At 36.8% G+C, this 16,950-nt stretch overlaps 1 protein-coding gene across 1 annotated transcript in view; it reads right to left on the reverse strand.

Annotated features, from left to right (window-relative positions):
* Positions 1 to 16,534, reverse strand: part of LOC139139298 (uncharacterized) — a 36,031-nt gene extending 19,497 nt beyond the window's left edge. The window contains exons 1-14 of the mRNA XM_070708173.1: positions 16,286 to 16,534; positions 14,640 to 14,861; positions 13,768 to 13,871; positions 12,859 to 12,984; positions 12,258 to 12,392; positions 10,860 to 10,989; positions 10,500 to 10,615; positions 9,717 to 9,903; positions 7,977 to 8,063; positions 7,378 to 7,529; positions 6,142 to 6,327; positions 1,753 to 1,990; positions 997 to 1,178; positions 99 to 185 (exon numbers count right to left, since the gene is read on the reverse strand). Coding sequence (XP_070564274.1) covers positions 99 to 185; positions 997 to 1,178; positions 1,753 to 1,990; positions 6,142 to 6,327; positions 7,378 to 7,529; positions 7,977 to 8,063; positions 9,717 to 9,903; positions 10,500 to 10,615; positions 10,860 to 10,989; positions 12,258 to 12,392; positions 12,859 to 12,984; positions 13,768 to 13,871; positions 14,640 to 14,861; positions 16,286 to 16,412 — 2,079 coding nt within the window. The 5' untranslated portion in view covers positions 16,413 to 16,534. The remainder of the gene's footprint in view (positions 1 to 98; positions 186 to 996; positions 1,179 to 1,752; positions 1,991 to 6,141; positions 6,328 to 7,377; positions 7,530 to 7,976; positions 8,064 to 9,716; positions 9,904 to 10,499; positions 10,616 to 10,859; positions 10,990 to 12,257; positions 12,393 to 12,858; positions 12,985 to 13,767; positions 13,872 to 14,639; positions 14,862 to 16,285) is intronic.
* Between the last annotated feature and the right edge of the window lie 416 nt (positions 16,535 to 16,950).

Raw genomic sequence — 16,950 nt, forward strand, 5'->3', positions numbered from 1 at the left:
TCATCTGTTTCTTTTGATTCTGTGAGATAAAACTAACTCAGTGTTGGTGAAGGCATTTATTTCAACTCATTACAATGAAGAGCAGAGTAAAGACTCACCATTGTTGTGTTGTGTAAGTCACTATGATCAGCATGATTGACAGATGGTACGGCAGCTTGTGAAAACCATTCCATGATTTCATCTACCTGTTAGGTGTCAATGCATGTAGACAGAAAATACTCATCAATGTCCGATCTAATGGCAATATCACAAATGTTGTGGTAATAAAGCAAATTAATTAAAACTGTAAAAACCAACACTTGCAGAGTACCGGTATGTGTAGACTACTCCATGACACAAGATAAATTCTGTAGATATTGAGTAAAACAGCACCTGTTTAACAAGTTATGTTACATTATTGTTTAAAATAGACAGCATACAGCAGTTTTACATTATGATAAACGTTTACAGTATGTTTACACAATAATTCAATAGATGTATTTATCATTAAACTTGACACCATTTTGACAAATACTTCAGTCAATTACATTATTTCCTTAAAGCAAAAGAATAATTGGTAAACAATGAGGACAACTGTTCATAATATTGTATTTTACAACAACTTCATGTAAACAGGCAATCTTGTGAAGACATGGAGGCTACATTGTGAAAAATTTTCCTAATAATCTGGAAATAATCTCTTGTTGAAGACATTTTACCCCAGATATATTTACCACTAGATTACTTAGATTACAATTTAGTCCTTCTAATTTTTTCTGATTTATATATTATTGTTTCACTGTAGCTGACCAAATCAAAATGCTAAAATATATAGCTGTAATGAAAGGAAAAAGAAGTTAAAATCATTGTGACAGATTCCCTTAAAAGCCTGAGGACCAGTTGACTCCTCATCGACATTATGTTTGATTCTCATCATAATATGCACCATGGTATCAATCTATCTAGACATCCATGTTTGATGTCCTGTGACTGGAAACAGATGGATTAAAAACTTACCACCAATGAACCATGGTAATCCAACCTAGAGTAATGACTTCGTAATCTTGGTGAGACACACTTTTCACTTTCAAGCCAGCCTAGTTTACGATACGCTATCAATGTTGGAAATCCAACGATACTTTGCTCTTCACAGATGATTGGACTGTTTGTACAGTTGACAAGATAAACGGAACCTCCATCTAAAAAAAAGTAGATGGATCAAGTTGATCATCTGGATATTCTATGATAGTGAATGTCATCATGTCACTGAAATTATGGGAATCTCTACAAATTCTTGGTTATAATTATACTCCACAATTTAAAAATCAGATTTTGATATTAACTCACACTTTGTTCAAGTTACTCATGAAAATTTTACACAGCTCTCTTTCACTATCAAAAAGAAACGTCAGATAACGTATTTTCTTGAAACACATCAACATTCTATTTGTTTAAGAGTTCAAATGGTGAGGGAAAGGGCTAGAGAAAGAAATACCCCTTTTGACCACATGGTGGCGCCATTTCAAAAAGTTGCAGTCATGTAAAATGGGGCTAAAGTACATGTCAATTGAAAGTTCCTGTCTCTCATGTGTAACAAGTGAAAAAACACGTGAATTATAAAAGGAATTTACAGATATGCATACACTGCAGATGTGCATATACCCTTCAGGACCAAGTCTTCCACTTCAAATGCACATAAACCTTGGTTTCAGCCAATCAGATGGCTGGATTGCAAAAAGAGATAAGCCCCATAGACAAACACTGAAAACTCACCTAGATAGGAGACAGACAGTGCAATATTTTGGAAAGTCTCTATGCGTCTCTCACAAGTACCACATCCAGACTGTATAAATATGACAAGTACTGCTCTCGTAACTGATGTCTTCATAGACTGTGGTGTACCCATAGGGTTCTTACTGGAACTTTCCATGACTTGCCGCCATGTGAGATCTGTTAAAACTTTTAAACTTTCTTGAGGTTTTCCTGGCAACATCTCTCTGGGAGTCAATACCTGCGATGGAATCAGATAATCACACTATGAGGAGAACCACTTCTACAGGCTGACCAAACTTTGTTATCTCATAAAAATATCAGAAGAATGAAAGGCAATGAACTTCAAAAATATACAAATTAAGTCTTAATACAATGATGCAGACTCATCTGTGCAGACATACTATATTCTTGTAGCTAAATACTTTGTACTGCACGGGAGAATTATTTCTCTATCCAGAGCTTTCGACAACTATCCAGCCGTCTTTATCAATGGTGTTGATTAGCACCACTGCGCATGCGTGATCTTAAAATATTATCCCAGATTCGGGGAAGTTGATACCGTCCGCCATCCCGATTCAGCGTTGGTTTATGTGTTCTTATGTATATCGCTTCCTTAATACCTCTCTTGAACCAATCTGGCTCCCGATCCAAGATTTTCACATTTTCTACCATGAAATTATGACCCTGGGAATCATTGTGAATATGTTTAGAAACCTCTGAAGTGACGCAACTTGGACGCCGATGTTCTTTCACTCGGGCTTGCAAGGATCGTTCTGTTTCTCCGATATAGTCCATTTTGCATTCATTATCTCCACAACCCTCACATCGGATGTGATAAATAGGACCACATACGTCTTTCGATGGTGTGGGATCCTTCGGGCATACCAGTAGTTGTCTGATGGTGTTAAAGGGCTTAGCGTGTAACTGCACACCATATGTTCTGAAAGTGTGCTGCAATATTTCTGTGAAGTTTTTGATATATGGAGCGGTTACATGCATTTGCTTTTGATTTCCATTCCTCTGTACTGAGTTAGTGTGGGCCTTCTTTCTGGTATGGGTTGCCTACTTAATTGCCCAGGATGGATAACCACAGCGATGAAAGGCATTATTGATGTGGGTTTTCTCCTCCAACCTATCATTGGGATCGCTACAGATGAGATCTGCTCGGTGATGGAGGGTTCTGACTACCCCCATTTTATGAACCAGGGGGGTGATTTGAGGTGAAATGTAAGTATTGGTCAGTGTGTGTTGATTTCCTAAATACCTTGGTTTTTATCTGGCCATCTGGGCGCCTGATTGTCTCAACATCCAAGAACGCCAATGCGTTATCATGCTCCTCCTCCGTTGTGAACTTTATGTGTTGGTCCAAGTTGTTGATATGATGCGTAAATTCATCAGCAAATTTCCGCTCTAACTTTGTGTGAGTGTCATCAACATATCGGTACCACCACGACGGTGGATTGGGAGCTGTTGTCAGAGCGATAGATTCAAAGTGTTCCATGTATAGATTGCATACTATCGGAGACACTGGAGATCCCATAGCTGCCCGGGGGGGGGTACTTCCATTACTTGCCAATATGTATACGTGCCGCCCAATGGGGTGGGTATTTCAGCAACTTGGTCTAAAATGGGGGTATCAATTCACAGTAAACCAGGGTCTAAAATGGGGTCGATTTTTGAGTGCCACACAAAAACAAATTCCAACTGTCAGTTCCCGTCTTCCTAGCACAGGGTTTTGAGCTGCACTCAATAAGCATCGATATCTTTTTGTGTGGCAGGGGAACCATTAAAGAGACCCCCTGGCTTTAGCCAAAATAAATGTAGACTTTGTTTTAAAACACTGTCACTAATTGGTCAGATTCCATATATGGAAGAATTTTGCCCAATAGAAAATATCGAAACAAAGTGGCTCTACTACTACTCTCATAACAGGTCGACCATGGGAAAACTAGCAGTGCCTTATTGAAGTACAGCGAGGCTGCTTGTAGTTTGGAATTTAAAAACCACCAGTTAGACTGTAACTGCAGATAAGTGATAATTTCAGAAGCTGGACAAAACTTTGGTGAGGGTGAAAGACAGTTTCTTTCACTCAATTTTTTTAGTATTTCCAAAAATGTGTTTGGGAAATCATGGCTTGGCCAGCAACAACAAAACCGTAAATGCAGTGTAGTGGTAAGCTCTGCCGGTAGCTCGGTCACGCAAATGCTTGCTTTTTACCCGATTACATTTTTGCAAATTTTGACACTATGACTTTTGACCTAGGTCAAAGGTCATACGGTCTAAAATGGGGGTCCTAAAATAACGAGATTTTAGGTCTAAAATGGGCCCCGGGTTTTTTACGTGCGGCCGCACACCCCTACCACTTCTCAGACCAGGTACCCCCCCGGGTAGCTGCCCCATGAATTTGCTGATAGAAAGATCCCTTAAACGTAAAATATGTACATTTCACACACAGTCCCAGTAATATGATAATTTCGGCCGGAGTCATGGATGTACGTTGATGCAAAGTTGTATCACTTTCCAGGCGTTGACTTATAATCTGCAAGGCCCCGTCCACCGGTACACTAGTAAATAGCGCACTAACATCGTACGATCGCATTTCTTCATCCGGTCCAAGATGACATGTTTTGATAATATCACAAAACGGTATCAACTTCCCCGAATCTGGGATAATATTTTAAGATCACGCATGCGCAGTGGTGCTAATCAACACCATTGATAAAGACGGCTGGATAGTTGTCGAAAGCTCTGGATAGAGAAATAATTCTCCCGTGCAGTACAAAGTATTTAGCTACAAGAAAATTAAGTCTTATTTTCAATTGACACATTGTTCTACTGTAGCAGTTACTTTTAGTGACATATGTACACTGGTATACTGACATTGGAAAGTACCCAGCTTTTAAGGCACCTAGAAGCATGCTACACTATGCATATGAATGTGAGCACAGTGTACATACAAAGATTGAACCAATGTGTCTAATGTGCATGTTGGAAATGAATAGAATTAATTGGCCGCATATTTTTTTTATAAATAAACAAAAGTTTCCTGGAATTGGTTGTCTTGAAAGATACTATACGATTTGTGGAAAAAAATCTTTCAAAGCAGAACGATCACTACTGGTATGTGGCAAACTTGCCATCCTATGATGTCAAGTCTAGGCTAAGTCCAGGCTAAGTCTAGGCTAAGTCTTGGAACAGTCCTCCATGTATCACGCACAGTACTGTAGATTTCTCATAATTCACTATGATTTGTATCCTTGGAGATTCCTCATTGAAGTCTACCATATCTCCCATGTGTAGACAAAAATAGACTAGTTGTAAATATTCTGAAACCATACGTTTAAGAAAACCATTCTTCTCAATTCTCATTTTAAATGGTTTGAATAATTATGCAAGATTGATAGAGGAGAAGCAGTTTTTAAAAAAAAATTTCCACTGATTGTGGTCTTGGCTATACAGAATAATGTAATGGAAAGTAGGGAGAGTAGTTGCACCTGTTTATATAAATGAAACAAGAGGAATTTTTCTCCAATGCAAATGACCAAAGAAATTTACATGCTACTATTTTTCTCAAAGAATGACCCCTTCAGTTTGTCATAACTTGCTGCCTAAAGGTATGGTATTTGTAGTACCTACAGAATGTGACTTTTATGGTTGTTTACTGGTTATTTGGAAACTTTTTACTGAAATACATATATCTAGACGTCCTTTTACTAGAAATTATTTAACAATTATTGTGATGCTGCACATTATTGCCTATACGGTATGCAGAACTGAAAAAGTTATAAAGTAACCTTCAATGATACAAATTAAAGAGAATTGTGGGTAATTTATTGTACTGTGTCACAGTGATTTCGGTATGCTACTCAATGTCTTGTTGAGTGATGCACAGTTCAACATTACTCTCAATTATTTTACTCAAATGGATTGTGAAAAATTACTTGAAATCAGTGGTGACTCTCTTTATTGTTGCATTTAAATGACTGAAAAGTCTTAACAAGCCTATAATACAAAGAGTTTGAAGTTCAACATCAATGCCAATGCTATTACGCCCTTACAAAGTTGAACAAAATTCATCAAATTATTTTACAAGTACAGCTGAAGTCAAATATACATTAAATTGATTCTAAACAACAGAAATAAGACAAAGTGTGCATGGACCACAAAGACTGGGTGTATTGAAATTCAACTCAGAATCCAGGCTGTGAAATGCAATTTTAGAAAGCATTGTATCTTGATGTGTAATATCTCTGACAATGTGTTTACAGTGTCTGTGGACCACCAATGAAATGATAGACCTTACAGTCTGGGCTCTTGAAACAGGTTGTTCAAGTGCATGGACACATTACAGCCCTAAAACACAGACTCTGCCACTCATCAAACACTCACCTGGTTATCTCCTTGGTTATCACGACGCTGATCTTTGATGATACTGATGTCTTCACACTGATCAGATTCTGCAAAGGTTTTCTTGACATGTGATGGGTAATAAAATCTCTCCTCCTCCCTGGACATGTCCGTAGTGTTGTCATGACAACTACACACAGGAGACACACTACTGTAACCATAGGAGATCTGTGGAAGGCAGAACACAGACCATTTCAGGAATATATTAATCACTTCAATGATACACTGTAAGCAGAATAATGTTGGAAATCACTACAATAAAGCTACTTCTCAATCATGTATCACACACAGCCAACCGAATTTATCTGTTTTAACTTCCATGAGTAAACTTATGTATAGACTAGCATAATCCTTGACAATTATTGGCAGTACCAGTACATGCTGTTTTCAGATTTTTTAAAATCAAATCTTGTTTCCTGAAAAATTCTCTCTCAAAGATTTCCTGATTTCAGGAGGTGTCCTTAGTAAAATCTATAGATTCATTGAAGACAGCAAAGTTTTTTGCCTGCAACACAAACTTAATTTTTCTACTTAACACTCTTCAATGAATAAAATCTTGACTGAAAAAGAATCAAGGTGACATGATTGATATAAATATACCGATACAAAACAACTGGGAGAAAAAATATACATTTACACATTACAACAGAAACGTGAATGAATGATATCTGTGAAATCCATGTTTATGTTTCATCCAAAACGTCAAGTACTAATGATCCAAAAGTAAAGAGAATCCGTAAACCTAGTGAAAGTCTTGTGAGAAAAAATCTACAGATCCAGCAGCTTGTCCATCCATAACAAATTAATAAATGGTGTGTCTCCATATGAGGAGATCTTTAGGGGTGGGCCATCCTTCTACTTGGAGCATTCTATTCATATGTTAATTACAATATAAAGGAATGCATTATCACAACAAAACAATATGCAACTTATATATTGTTACGTAAAATAGCCATCCCTTTGGTTTTCCAAGCTTTGGAGAACAATGATGGAAATACATTGTGACATTGTATCAGATAGTTAGTACATGTATGATAAAGTTAACATGCACAGAGGTACGCAAGTCCAATTTGTTGTTTTCCATAGTTACCAAGATAACAAATACATTTTCTGACATATACCAGAATTATATTCCATGTTACTATTAGTATAGATGAACTCTGTACACAATATGAGGTTGCATCAAACTTGAAATAATGTAAATTAAAGTTGACTTACATGTACAGGATCTGTGCTACTTGACCAGGAAGTATAGTGAAGTTGTTTACCATCCTTGTTTACAAACGGAATATTATTTGATTGAAGAAATTCGTACACATTTGACGGTGTTGGCAATGTCTCACTAAACACCTTTTGAAGTAGTTTCCCATCTGAAATAAAAAAATTATTGTTCAATTCTTCACACTATTTTTATCAAATCATAATCCTACAATTACTATAATTTCTTAATCATACAAGGCTATTGTTTTTGTTTATTTTAAAGGGGCAATGCAAGAATACTGGGAAGACTATGGTGTTAGTATTCATTCAGTAATTGAAGTTGCATGAAGTTGGATATCATATTCCTGTGAACCGTACATAATATTCTATGACAATAGGTAATCGGTAAGTTAGATGTCAGGTTCAAGTTACCTTGGATGGAAACCCTTCTCTTTATTTAAGTTTACAAGAACATCTCTTTGTTTTGTCATTCAAATCATTCAAAAAACTATGGTAGAAGCATCCTTTGATTTTCAAGTATAGATTAAGAGAAAAGTCAATGAATGTACATTTCAATCTTAACAAAAATTTACGTGTAAAAATGAAATAAATCTCACCTTTCTGTTCATCACCTGTGCTCCACCAAAATACAACAATAAATGGTACATTCTTGGCAGATATGACTTTTACATAACGAGGAATAACTGTAAAAGAAATAAACAAATCTCAGACACAATAATGACACACTAATTGGAAGCTATTAGATTGTTGCGATTTAATCACTATATTCAAATTGGTAATATTATAATGCCGGCTCACGGTCCCTCCACAAAAGTGGGACCGTGGCCGGCTTCATGACCTCAGGTTGCTGTTCAGAAAACGCACCATAAGCAATCAGCATCAATGGCATTGTCAGGAACTTTATCAACAAGAAATGTATGACATTTATCAATGTTCTATTTATTTGAGTACAATACTCTCAATCATTGTTATCGAATTTATGTGTATATAAGCGTATAATTAGCATTGAAACAATAGATCTGACTCTGAAACTATATCCAAACAACTGTACTTGTAAATGCTAAACATCACTGCACATAGATGTACATGTATCCTTAGTAGGCATACATGTTATTGTCATATCGCATAATGTAATGTAGCAAGGTAAAGGAGTGGCTGGTAGATATCAAAATTTACAATGGAATGGTGCATGTTAGCAATATGTATATGTAGCATACATGTAACACATTGTACATTTTTTCTAGATGTGCAATGCTAAGACAAAAGTCCTAATACAGTGATCCCTCAGTGATATTTGCTGATGCTGCAATTCTGCAGAGGTAAAGTGAGTATGTGGTACAGTCCCAATGCATAGACAAGGCGTGTTCAGAAAACCAGTTTGCTTGCTTTTTTGAACTCAGAGGGCACACTCATCAGCCATGCAGGTTGGCAAAGTCATTTATTAAAATGCATAATGACTTTATAGCTCCTGCACTGGTACATCCAACTGGCTGTGAAGCAAAAACTTAACATTACACAGTTACGAAACATGAAGTCATTATAGCTTTTGTAGGTGAAGCTTTTCAGAGTGAACTACCAGCTGTCATCTTTCATAAAAAAATACTGTTTAAAGGGGAAGTTCACCAAGGATGATTTTTACATATGTGCTAGCTTTGTGGTCACTTACCCCGGAAAAGCTATTTTCGCCATTTATAACTTGCACGATTTTTACAAAAACCGATAGAAATAGTACAGGAAGTTGCCCATGTAATTTGAATCATGGGAAAAAGCGCCAAGCTTGGAGCTTGCATAATGTGATATGGAAGGCACCATTTTCCCATGGGTATGGCATTGTCCACTCACCCAGGCTCAAACCAGGCTGTGCGTATTAACATAACTTTTGTTTATACTGAGTATCCTTGCATAAACGGTGAATCACTTATAATAAACTGTCCACTGTCAGATTTTGTGTTGCTGTTTACTACTGTACTACTGTGAGTGGACAATGTGGGGGCCATACCCATCCGAAGATGGTCCCTTCCATATCACATGATGCAAGCTCCAAGCTTGGGGCTTTTTTCCCATGATTCAAATTACATGGGCAACTTCCTGTACTATTTTTATCATTTTCATAGAAAATCGGGCGAGTTATAAATGTGAAAATAGCTTTTCTGGGGTAAATGACCACAGAGCTACCACATATGTAAAAATCATCCTTGGTGAACTTCCCTTTAAAGACCACGAAGTATCCTTTGTGTGATCACAGCACTTGATATGCATGATTTGTAATGCATATTCTCATGCATTTCTACATGACACTACAGACTGCTGTACAGTATTACTTATATTTCACTCACTTTTACTTTCTTCTTTGATATCTACAATACCAAATCTTATATGTGCTCCAGTACTGCTGAATGTTGATGCTGTTCTGTCAAACACTGACATGTAACCATTGACGTTTTTACCCCAGGCAGCAAAGAAACACAGAATAATTGGAGAACGCTGTGTTTTGCCTTCCATCACTTCCTTCTGAAAATTCACCTGAAAAAACAAACATATACTCACAGACAGTTGCTATTTATATTGTAACGTCAACATTCTTTATGTAACATTAAATGTACACAGGAAGACAGATACAGATTTTGCTCAACAATGACCTGATGGACTGAGTATCCAATCTGTGTTAAGGTAGAACATGGCTCTAGGACAGATATTTGGACTCTAAAATTTTTCCACTTCTATTCTGTTCTACCACTTGTGTGGGCTCATTTTAAAGCTCTTGGTGTAAGAAAACTTTTTACTGTCTTAGTTTTTCAAAAATAAAGAATTTTATTTTTCTCCATAGAGTTAACACACAGATGGCAGCCATTTTGAATTTCAAATATCAGGAAATCTCAGGTAATTTGTTTCTCTAATACCAAATTTTGTATGGTGGCCCCTGATTTTTATTTTTTATTTTATGAGAGAATGATCGAAAGTTTCATTGAGGAAAGTTTGAGCAAAGGTTTAAGTCTTTCACTTTCGAGGCGCAGACTACCTTAATTAATCTAATGGGACTTTCCAATTGAAACAGAGCAGGATAAGCTTTCATCAGCACTCTTGAGAAATTTTAAAATGTTCAATATGATGTAACTTACCAAAGACACTTTTTGCAGTGATGTTTTCATGGTTGTGATGTGCAATTCAATGATTTCTTTCCTGACTTCTGATTTCTGAAGTCTCTTGTACACCCTTATAGAGCCTTTCTTCCAGTCTGTTGATAAAAACAATATTCAACTTTTAATTTCTCGAAGCTTTGAGCCAGATGTGTGCATCACACAAGACAATAAAGTCTAGAACCATCACCCCTAGTGATGTGAATGTGGTTGGAGGAAGCTCTGTTTTTGGTAACCTTCAAGGAAGTATGAAGAGCGCCCTCACACTACAACTTTCCTGTACTTACTTGATTAAAAAGCTTACAGATATTGTCATCAATAAACATAGATTTAAATACATACCTGTGCCATCAAGCATCAATACAGTTGGGTATTTCTCAATCTTAAATCTTGACACCAGTGGTTTTTCATGCGCAGAATTTGTAGGAACAATTAAAAACTGTACATCTTCATTCTTGCCATTAGATTTCAGCTGGGAAAAGAATAAGGCCAGAATGCATATTTAGAAAGACAGCATATTCCTTAATTACAAGTAACACACATCAATTGGTGAACTGTTTCATTAATAATAAAGTCATATGAAATCTTAATTTCTCTGTTACCATGAAAAAAGAGGCAAAGTGTAAATTTTCTTTTGTATGATAAAATAAAATTCTTAAGAAAAAAACATTGTAAGTATAAATGGTTTTGTTTTTTCAAACCACTGGCACAACTTAAATCATGTAAAACCGGCGTAAAGGCCTGGAATCAGAGTACTATTTATGTACATTGATGTGAAAATGACACATTCTACAGTCAGCAGTTTGAAAATTGATTGACTTTTTACAAATGAGTGAAAAGCAATAAATCATGACCTTTTTTTTCATTTTTAGAGAATTAATGAAGCACCAAGTATCAATCACATGAACAAGTTGTGCTTTATGTAAGAATGTCTTATCTTGTCCAGTGAATAAGACAACCTTTAGAGCTCAAACTTAACAGTTGCCTGCTTGCCTGGGGCAAGTAAAACCTGACATCGGGCAAGTGAAAATAAATTGCACTTGCTCTTTGGGCAAGTGACAGACTTTGATCAAATTTACATGTCTTGGAAATAAAAGACTCAAGAAATTTTGTTGAACAATGCTTGCTGTTATTAAGTTTCAAGTCACTGAAGTGGGGATTATAGCAACAAACCGACAACTAATCTGTGAGACGCCAACATTCAGCGATTCACAGTGATATCCAGCTGTTGTTCCCTCCAACTGGAAATCTAATCTCATTAATGTAAAACTTACACTTGTCACAACTGACTCCAAAGACACTTGATATGCTTGTACGAATATCTATTAATAGGCCTCCCTTTCACCTCTATGACCCTAACCCTTCACCTCTATGACCCTAACCCTTCACCTCTATGACCCCAACCCTGCACTGGAATATTGGTGGACAAGTGGGCAGAGATCACAAAGACCAACACTTATGGATAGTGACAATTGACATGAACATCAACACAAACAAACAAAAAAATGTAAACAGACAAAAAAATTGGGACAAGCAGGTTTACTCATTTGGCAAGTAAAATTTCTCGGTGTTTGCCTGTAGGGCAAGTAGGTGAAAAAGTTAAGTTCAAGCCCTGAACCGTGCTGGAATAAGTCATTGTTATGTAGCAGTAAACTTGGCATATTGAAAACTTGGAAACTGAGTACTAAAAGTTGCAGTAGTCTGGATATAGGATGATATTCTTTTCAATTCAAAACTTACCTGCTGTAGAATATATTCAACATCTTTGTAAGAGTCATGACCAGGATATGCTAATACTGTTATCCTAGAAGAGCTGATCATTTCATCAATATTAGAATGACAGGCTTCACTTATCATGGTATCCCTCTTTGAAAACTGTAAAGTTAGACAAACAAGATGTATATCCGTCACCGCTAAAATCGAAGATACTGATATTAAGAATAGCAGAAAACTCTTTGGCAAACTTTTCAAGAAATCACTATCAACTTTCACACGTTAATTTGTCACAGATCTCCTCTATTGCATAGTACATCAGCTTTCTCGGTGACCGAAAGCCAACTTAAATCACAGATCAGTAAACAAAGCATTAACATTCTCCTCAATGGTTATTGTATTTCATTGAAATGTGTATCATAACATTTTGCACTTTTCATGTGAAACTGAGTTGGCTGGATATAACTATCAACAACTGAAGTTTGCCTTGCAAGAACAGCATTTGGCGAACTGCACATTTTATCTCAACAAGGAAAATACCACCAAAATTGGCAGAAAACTGTCTATGAATTGTTTTGAATGGGAGACTACACTGGCATTGGCTTGATTTAACATGGACTCTACCTACTGTCATTTTCAACCAGTCTGTGATGGCGCTGGTCACTGCTGATCCATCGTAGTCATAAAATGAAGCACTACTCAGATAACATCGCAGTGTTGGAGAAATGACCTCAATGCTACTACCATGGAGTTTCTGAAGAATCAACAAAACAGAATTAATTTCAGCTAGTGGTCACATGATTCAATTATTTGTGGAAAAATACCTTCACTGTCCAAACTTACTTTGCTTTCAATGGGAATTTTTGTACAGTAATAGTTGTTGATGTCAAGTGTGACCCACAAAAGAGGCTATAAACTTGCTTACATTATTCTTACGTTTGTATTTTGTAATATTGTGGAGGTTTATTAATTAGAACTTGAGAAGTCTTGTTAAAAGCCAATTATGTACAGTATAGTCATTGGTGTCCATTATCCTTTCTTTTTCCTAACACCAAACTTACTATCTCATAACACTGCTGTAGTTCTATCATTATTATAGACATCTATAGATTATTGGAGGTGCAGGAGGAAGTGGAGTGAGCCAAATTTTCAAGGCAAGAACATAAAGGATGAGCAAATCTATATGTAGTTGTTGTTCATGGTCATAGGCCTTTTAAGTTTTCAATTGACCCCTGAATCTGTATTTCTACTGATCTGTTGCAATAGAATTGGAATGAAACAGGCACTTACTATATATACATGTACCCAAACAAGCTGCAGGACCACTTTACTCATCCTGGAATTCTATCACTACCAGTACAAAGAAATATAACAGTGTACTGGACTCTATAACATTGCAATGAATTGTCAATCATTGGGAATGATTGTACATTGGTAAAGAGGCTATAGTCATACCCTAGCAGGAATGATACTGAAGAAGATGAAATAGTGTAATTACATTGATTGCATAAATCACCATCAATGTCAACATTTTTACCTTATTCACTGAGTACAGTCCAACTTGGATTTGGAACTTTGAAATGTGAAGAAAACGATCAGAATGTTGCATTTCTTGAAGAACCACTTCTAAAGTTGATGTGTCTGTGATAAAGAAAGTCAGGATTACTTGTTTTAATCTATGAGGAGACACTGTCTGCTGAAATGGTTTCATTCTCTTGAAACAATAATATATTATACCATTATTACATACATACTGCTATTCCTATGAATAGGGAGTTTTCATTTATTTATACTGGTATTAGCAGAAGATATTAAAATATATCTGAATCATGGAATATCACTGAGACATGGACTCCAAACAAAGTTGATGGTTGTGTTGAAAAAAATGAAAGTCACTTTATCCAAGCGATATCTTTTATTACCAACATTTTGACCACACATTGGGGAGTTTTGAAAGATTGTTTTGACCATAGACGAAAGGACCTGCCTTTTTCTCTAGGCTCAACAATTTATTTTGCGTTAAATAACTCATAGTGTAGCATTAAGTGTAGCATCATTCAGTACATCACATGAAACTCAGAGATGAAGTATCATTTGTATATTCAGTCACAGTACTGAGTAGAGGGACTGTGATTCAGCCTATATGACGTGATTGGAGCTGCATGCAGTTGCACTGTGTATACAATTTGTTACACTATACAAAACATACATGTATATCAAAGCTGACATTGCGATCCATGTGTACATACTGCATGTTTTCCTTTGCACACTAAGGTACTTTATTTTGTGACAAGAAAAAGTGTTCAAGTTCGACAAAAGTTCACAAAATATGTTACAACTACCAGCGTTTCTTATGGTTACACATACACGTACTAGGGTAAGGGTTATACTCTATGGAAACAAACTTACCATTGTCTTTGAAAAGAACACAAAACGGAGACTGTGAGGCATGTTTCACATAATATTCCAACTCTACTTGTTGAAATCTTGGAAGCTGTAATCTGCTGCCATTGCTTTCTTTGCTAGTATTCCAAATCTCAGTGTCAACACTTTCATCTTTCACTGGAAGGTCTTCAGATGTTTTAGGTTGAAGCACTGAATCTGTGTTATGATTGTCTTCATCATTGGATGCTGTGCATATAAAAATTTAAAAAGTACGCGCAAATGTTAAAAACAGTGGACCTTACTGATTTCATTAACCCTTTTCCTGCCAAGTTCATATTTCACCATGAGGTCAAGTTGGTTAAAACTAGTGAAGCAAAACATGTCCCACATGGGCCAAGCGGATGAAAATATATGGTTTTGGCTCAATACTGCTTTTTACAGGCAGATTGGGAAGTGATTACTGGCAGATTTGGAAGTGATGTCTGGCAGGTAAAGGGTTAACTCACAGATAGAAAGTCAGGATTACTGTCTAAAGGGTTCATTTAAAGTTGGGGTTTAGGTTAAGGTCAAGTTTAGGTTGATAGGTACAGAAATATTACTCATAGCAAATGTCAGTAATCTTCAAAACAGTTATATCCAGTCTGACACCACACTTCAGACTTGATCCAGTGTGTTCTTACCACAATATGCACCCCAGTAGGTACATACATGTATCAGTCATTTATCTAAAAGTGAAAAACCTGCTTTTATACTGTGTGAAAGGAGTAATTAATGCTAGCTTAACCAGTAGATGTAATGGTGGCATATGGACTAAACTTTTCTAGTTTTCCACATGCATTCACACACGCACACGCTGTATCTGACCATTACATTGGTCTACAGCCTCCCATAACATTATTCTGTGATTGTAGGAACCCTCTTTTACTGTTAGCTTACAGGGAACTCTTGCCTGTTGTTTGTTTGTTTGGTTATTCATTTCTGCATTTCCATATAAAATAAAGAAGATTATATATATATATTTATGTTCATGTTTGTCAACAAAGAAGTGCAGTGTTTTTTGTTTGTTTACAAGTATAGTCAATAAATGATATTTTAAGTTTCTAATACAATTCCATATATGAAATAAAACTCTCTTCTTTGCCTTGAGGAGTACAGCACTCATGTGTGTCCACAACTCATTCAAAATACCCTTTATGAGTAGACTACTGTGAGTCCCTTATATATATATGTAAACATTATTTACTCATTTATTTACACAACTAATAGAGAAATAAATCAATCAATCAATAAAATAAATAAGCAATATCTCATCGGTTATCTCTAAAAATTGTACTATATACTTTTGAAATCCCTAGGGTGGAAGGGAAACAGCTTTCTGAGACTGATGACAAAAGTATCACTATTCACAGGATGAATGTATTTACAGCAACGGACAGTTAGCAGTTGCAGTCAGGCGGGCAGATCGAGCCCACAATCAATTCACTCAGCACTACCCAGCTAACGAGCGCCTGTGAGTCTCGGTGTCATAACAGATACATTGAAGCAGTGAACTCCGACAGACTGTCGGGTAGTGGGTAGCACGGGTACACGCTGGCATAGTTATAGACAAATACCAAGCGACCGAATGGAGTGCAGTGGTCTAGTGATCTGCATTGCAACTTGCGACTTACCAGTTACAGTCACAAGCAACAGGCTGTTGAATAGCAACAGCGTCACTAGCGTCCACGTAAATCCTTCACATTTTGCCATTCTTGACGTTTCGCATTGTAACACTGTGATCTCCTCAACTATTATCATTCAAAGGGCATGATGATGTGGTCATCAGGCGCTAAATCACAGTTTTTCCTTGTTTTGGCAGGCACCAGCTGAATGCGACTCCACAAACATTTCTTGAGGTATGCTAATACAAGGTCAAACTTGGGTCAAACGTTACAACTACCTGAACGCGGGTGGCGCTGTTCACCACCATGCACTCGCTGAACTCAGTGCATTGCCTCTTCGTTGGAGAGAACTGGGAATGGGGGGGGGGGGGGTAAGGGGGTGTAGTATGCGGCCTAGGGTGGTGAGAAGAACACGGAAATTTAATATGGGAGTGCTCATTTTTTACGACCTGTGACGGTTGGAGGAACGGCAATTAGGTCACTCAAAACTAATGAACAGTAATGAGGGAACAGCAAAAAACCCTAAAACGCCTAAAATCGTCATGTGATAAGTACCGCCAAACGGCATTACATGTATTTTGTTCACTTTTAACTTGGGGCCTAAAATCGTCATGTGATAAGTATCGCCAAACGGCATTAAATGTATTTTGCTCACTTTTGACTTGAGTATGAAA

The sequence above is a fragment of the Ptychodera flava genome, chromosome 8, assembly GCF_041260155.1.
Source record: "Ptychodera flava strain L36383 chromosome 8, AS_Pfla_20210202, whole genome shotgun sequence".
Classification (NCBI taxonomy): domain Eukaryota; kingdom Metazoa; phylum Hemichordata; class Enteropneusta; family Ptychoderidae; genus Ptychodera; species Ptychodera flava.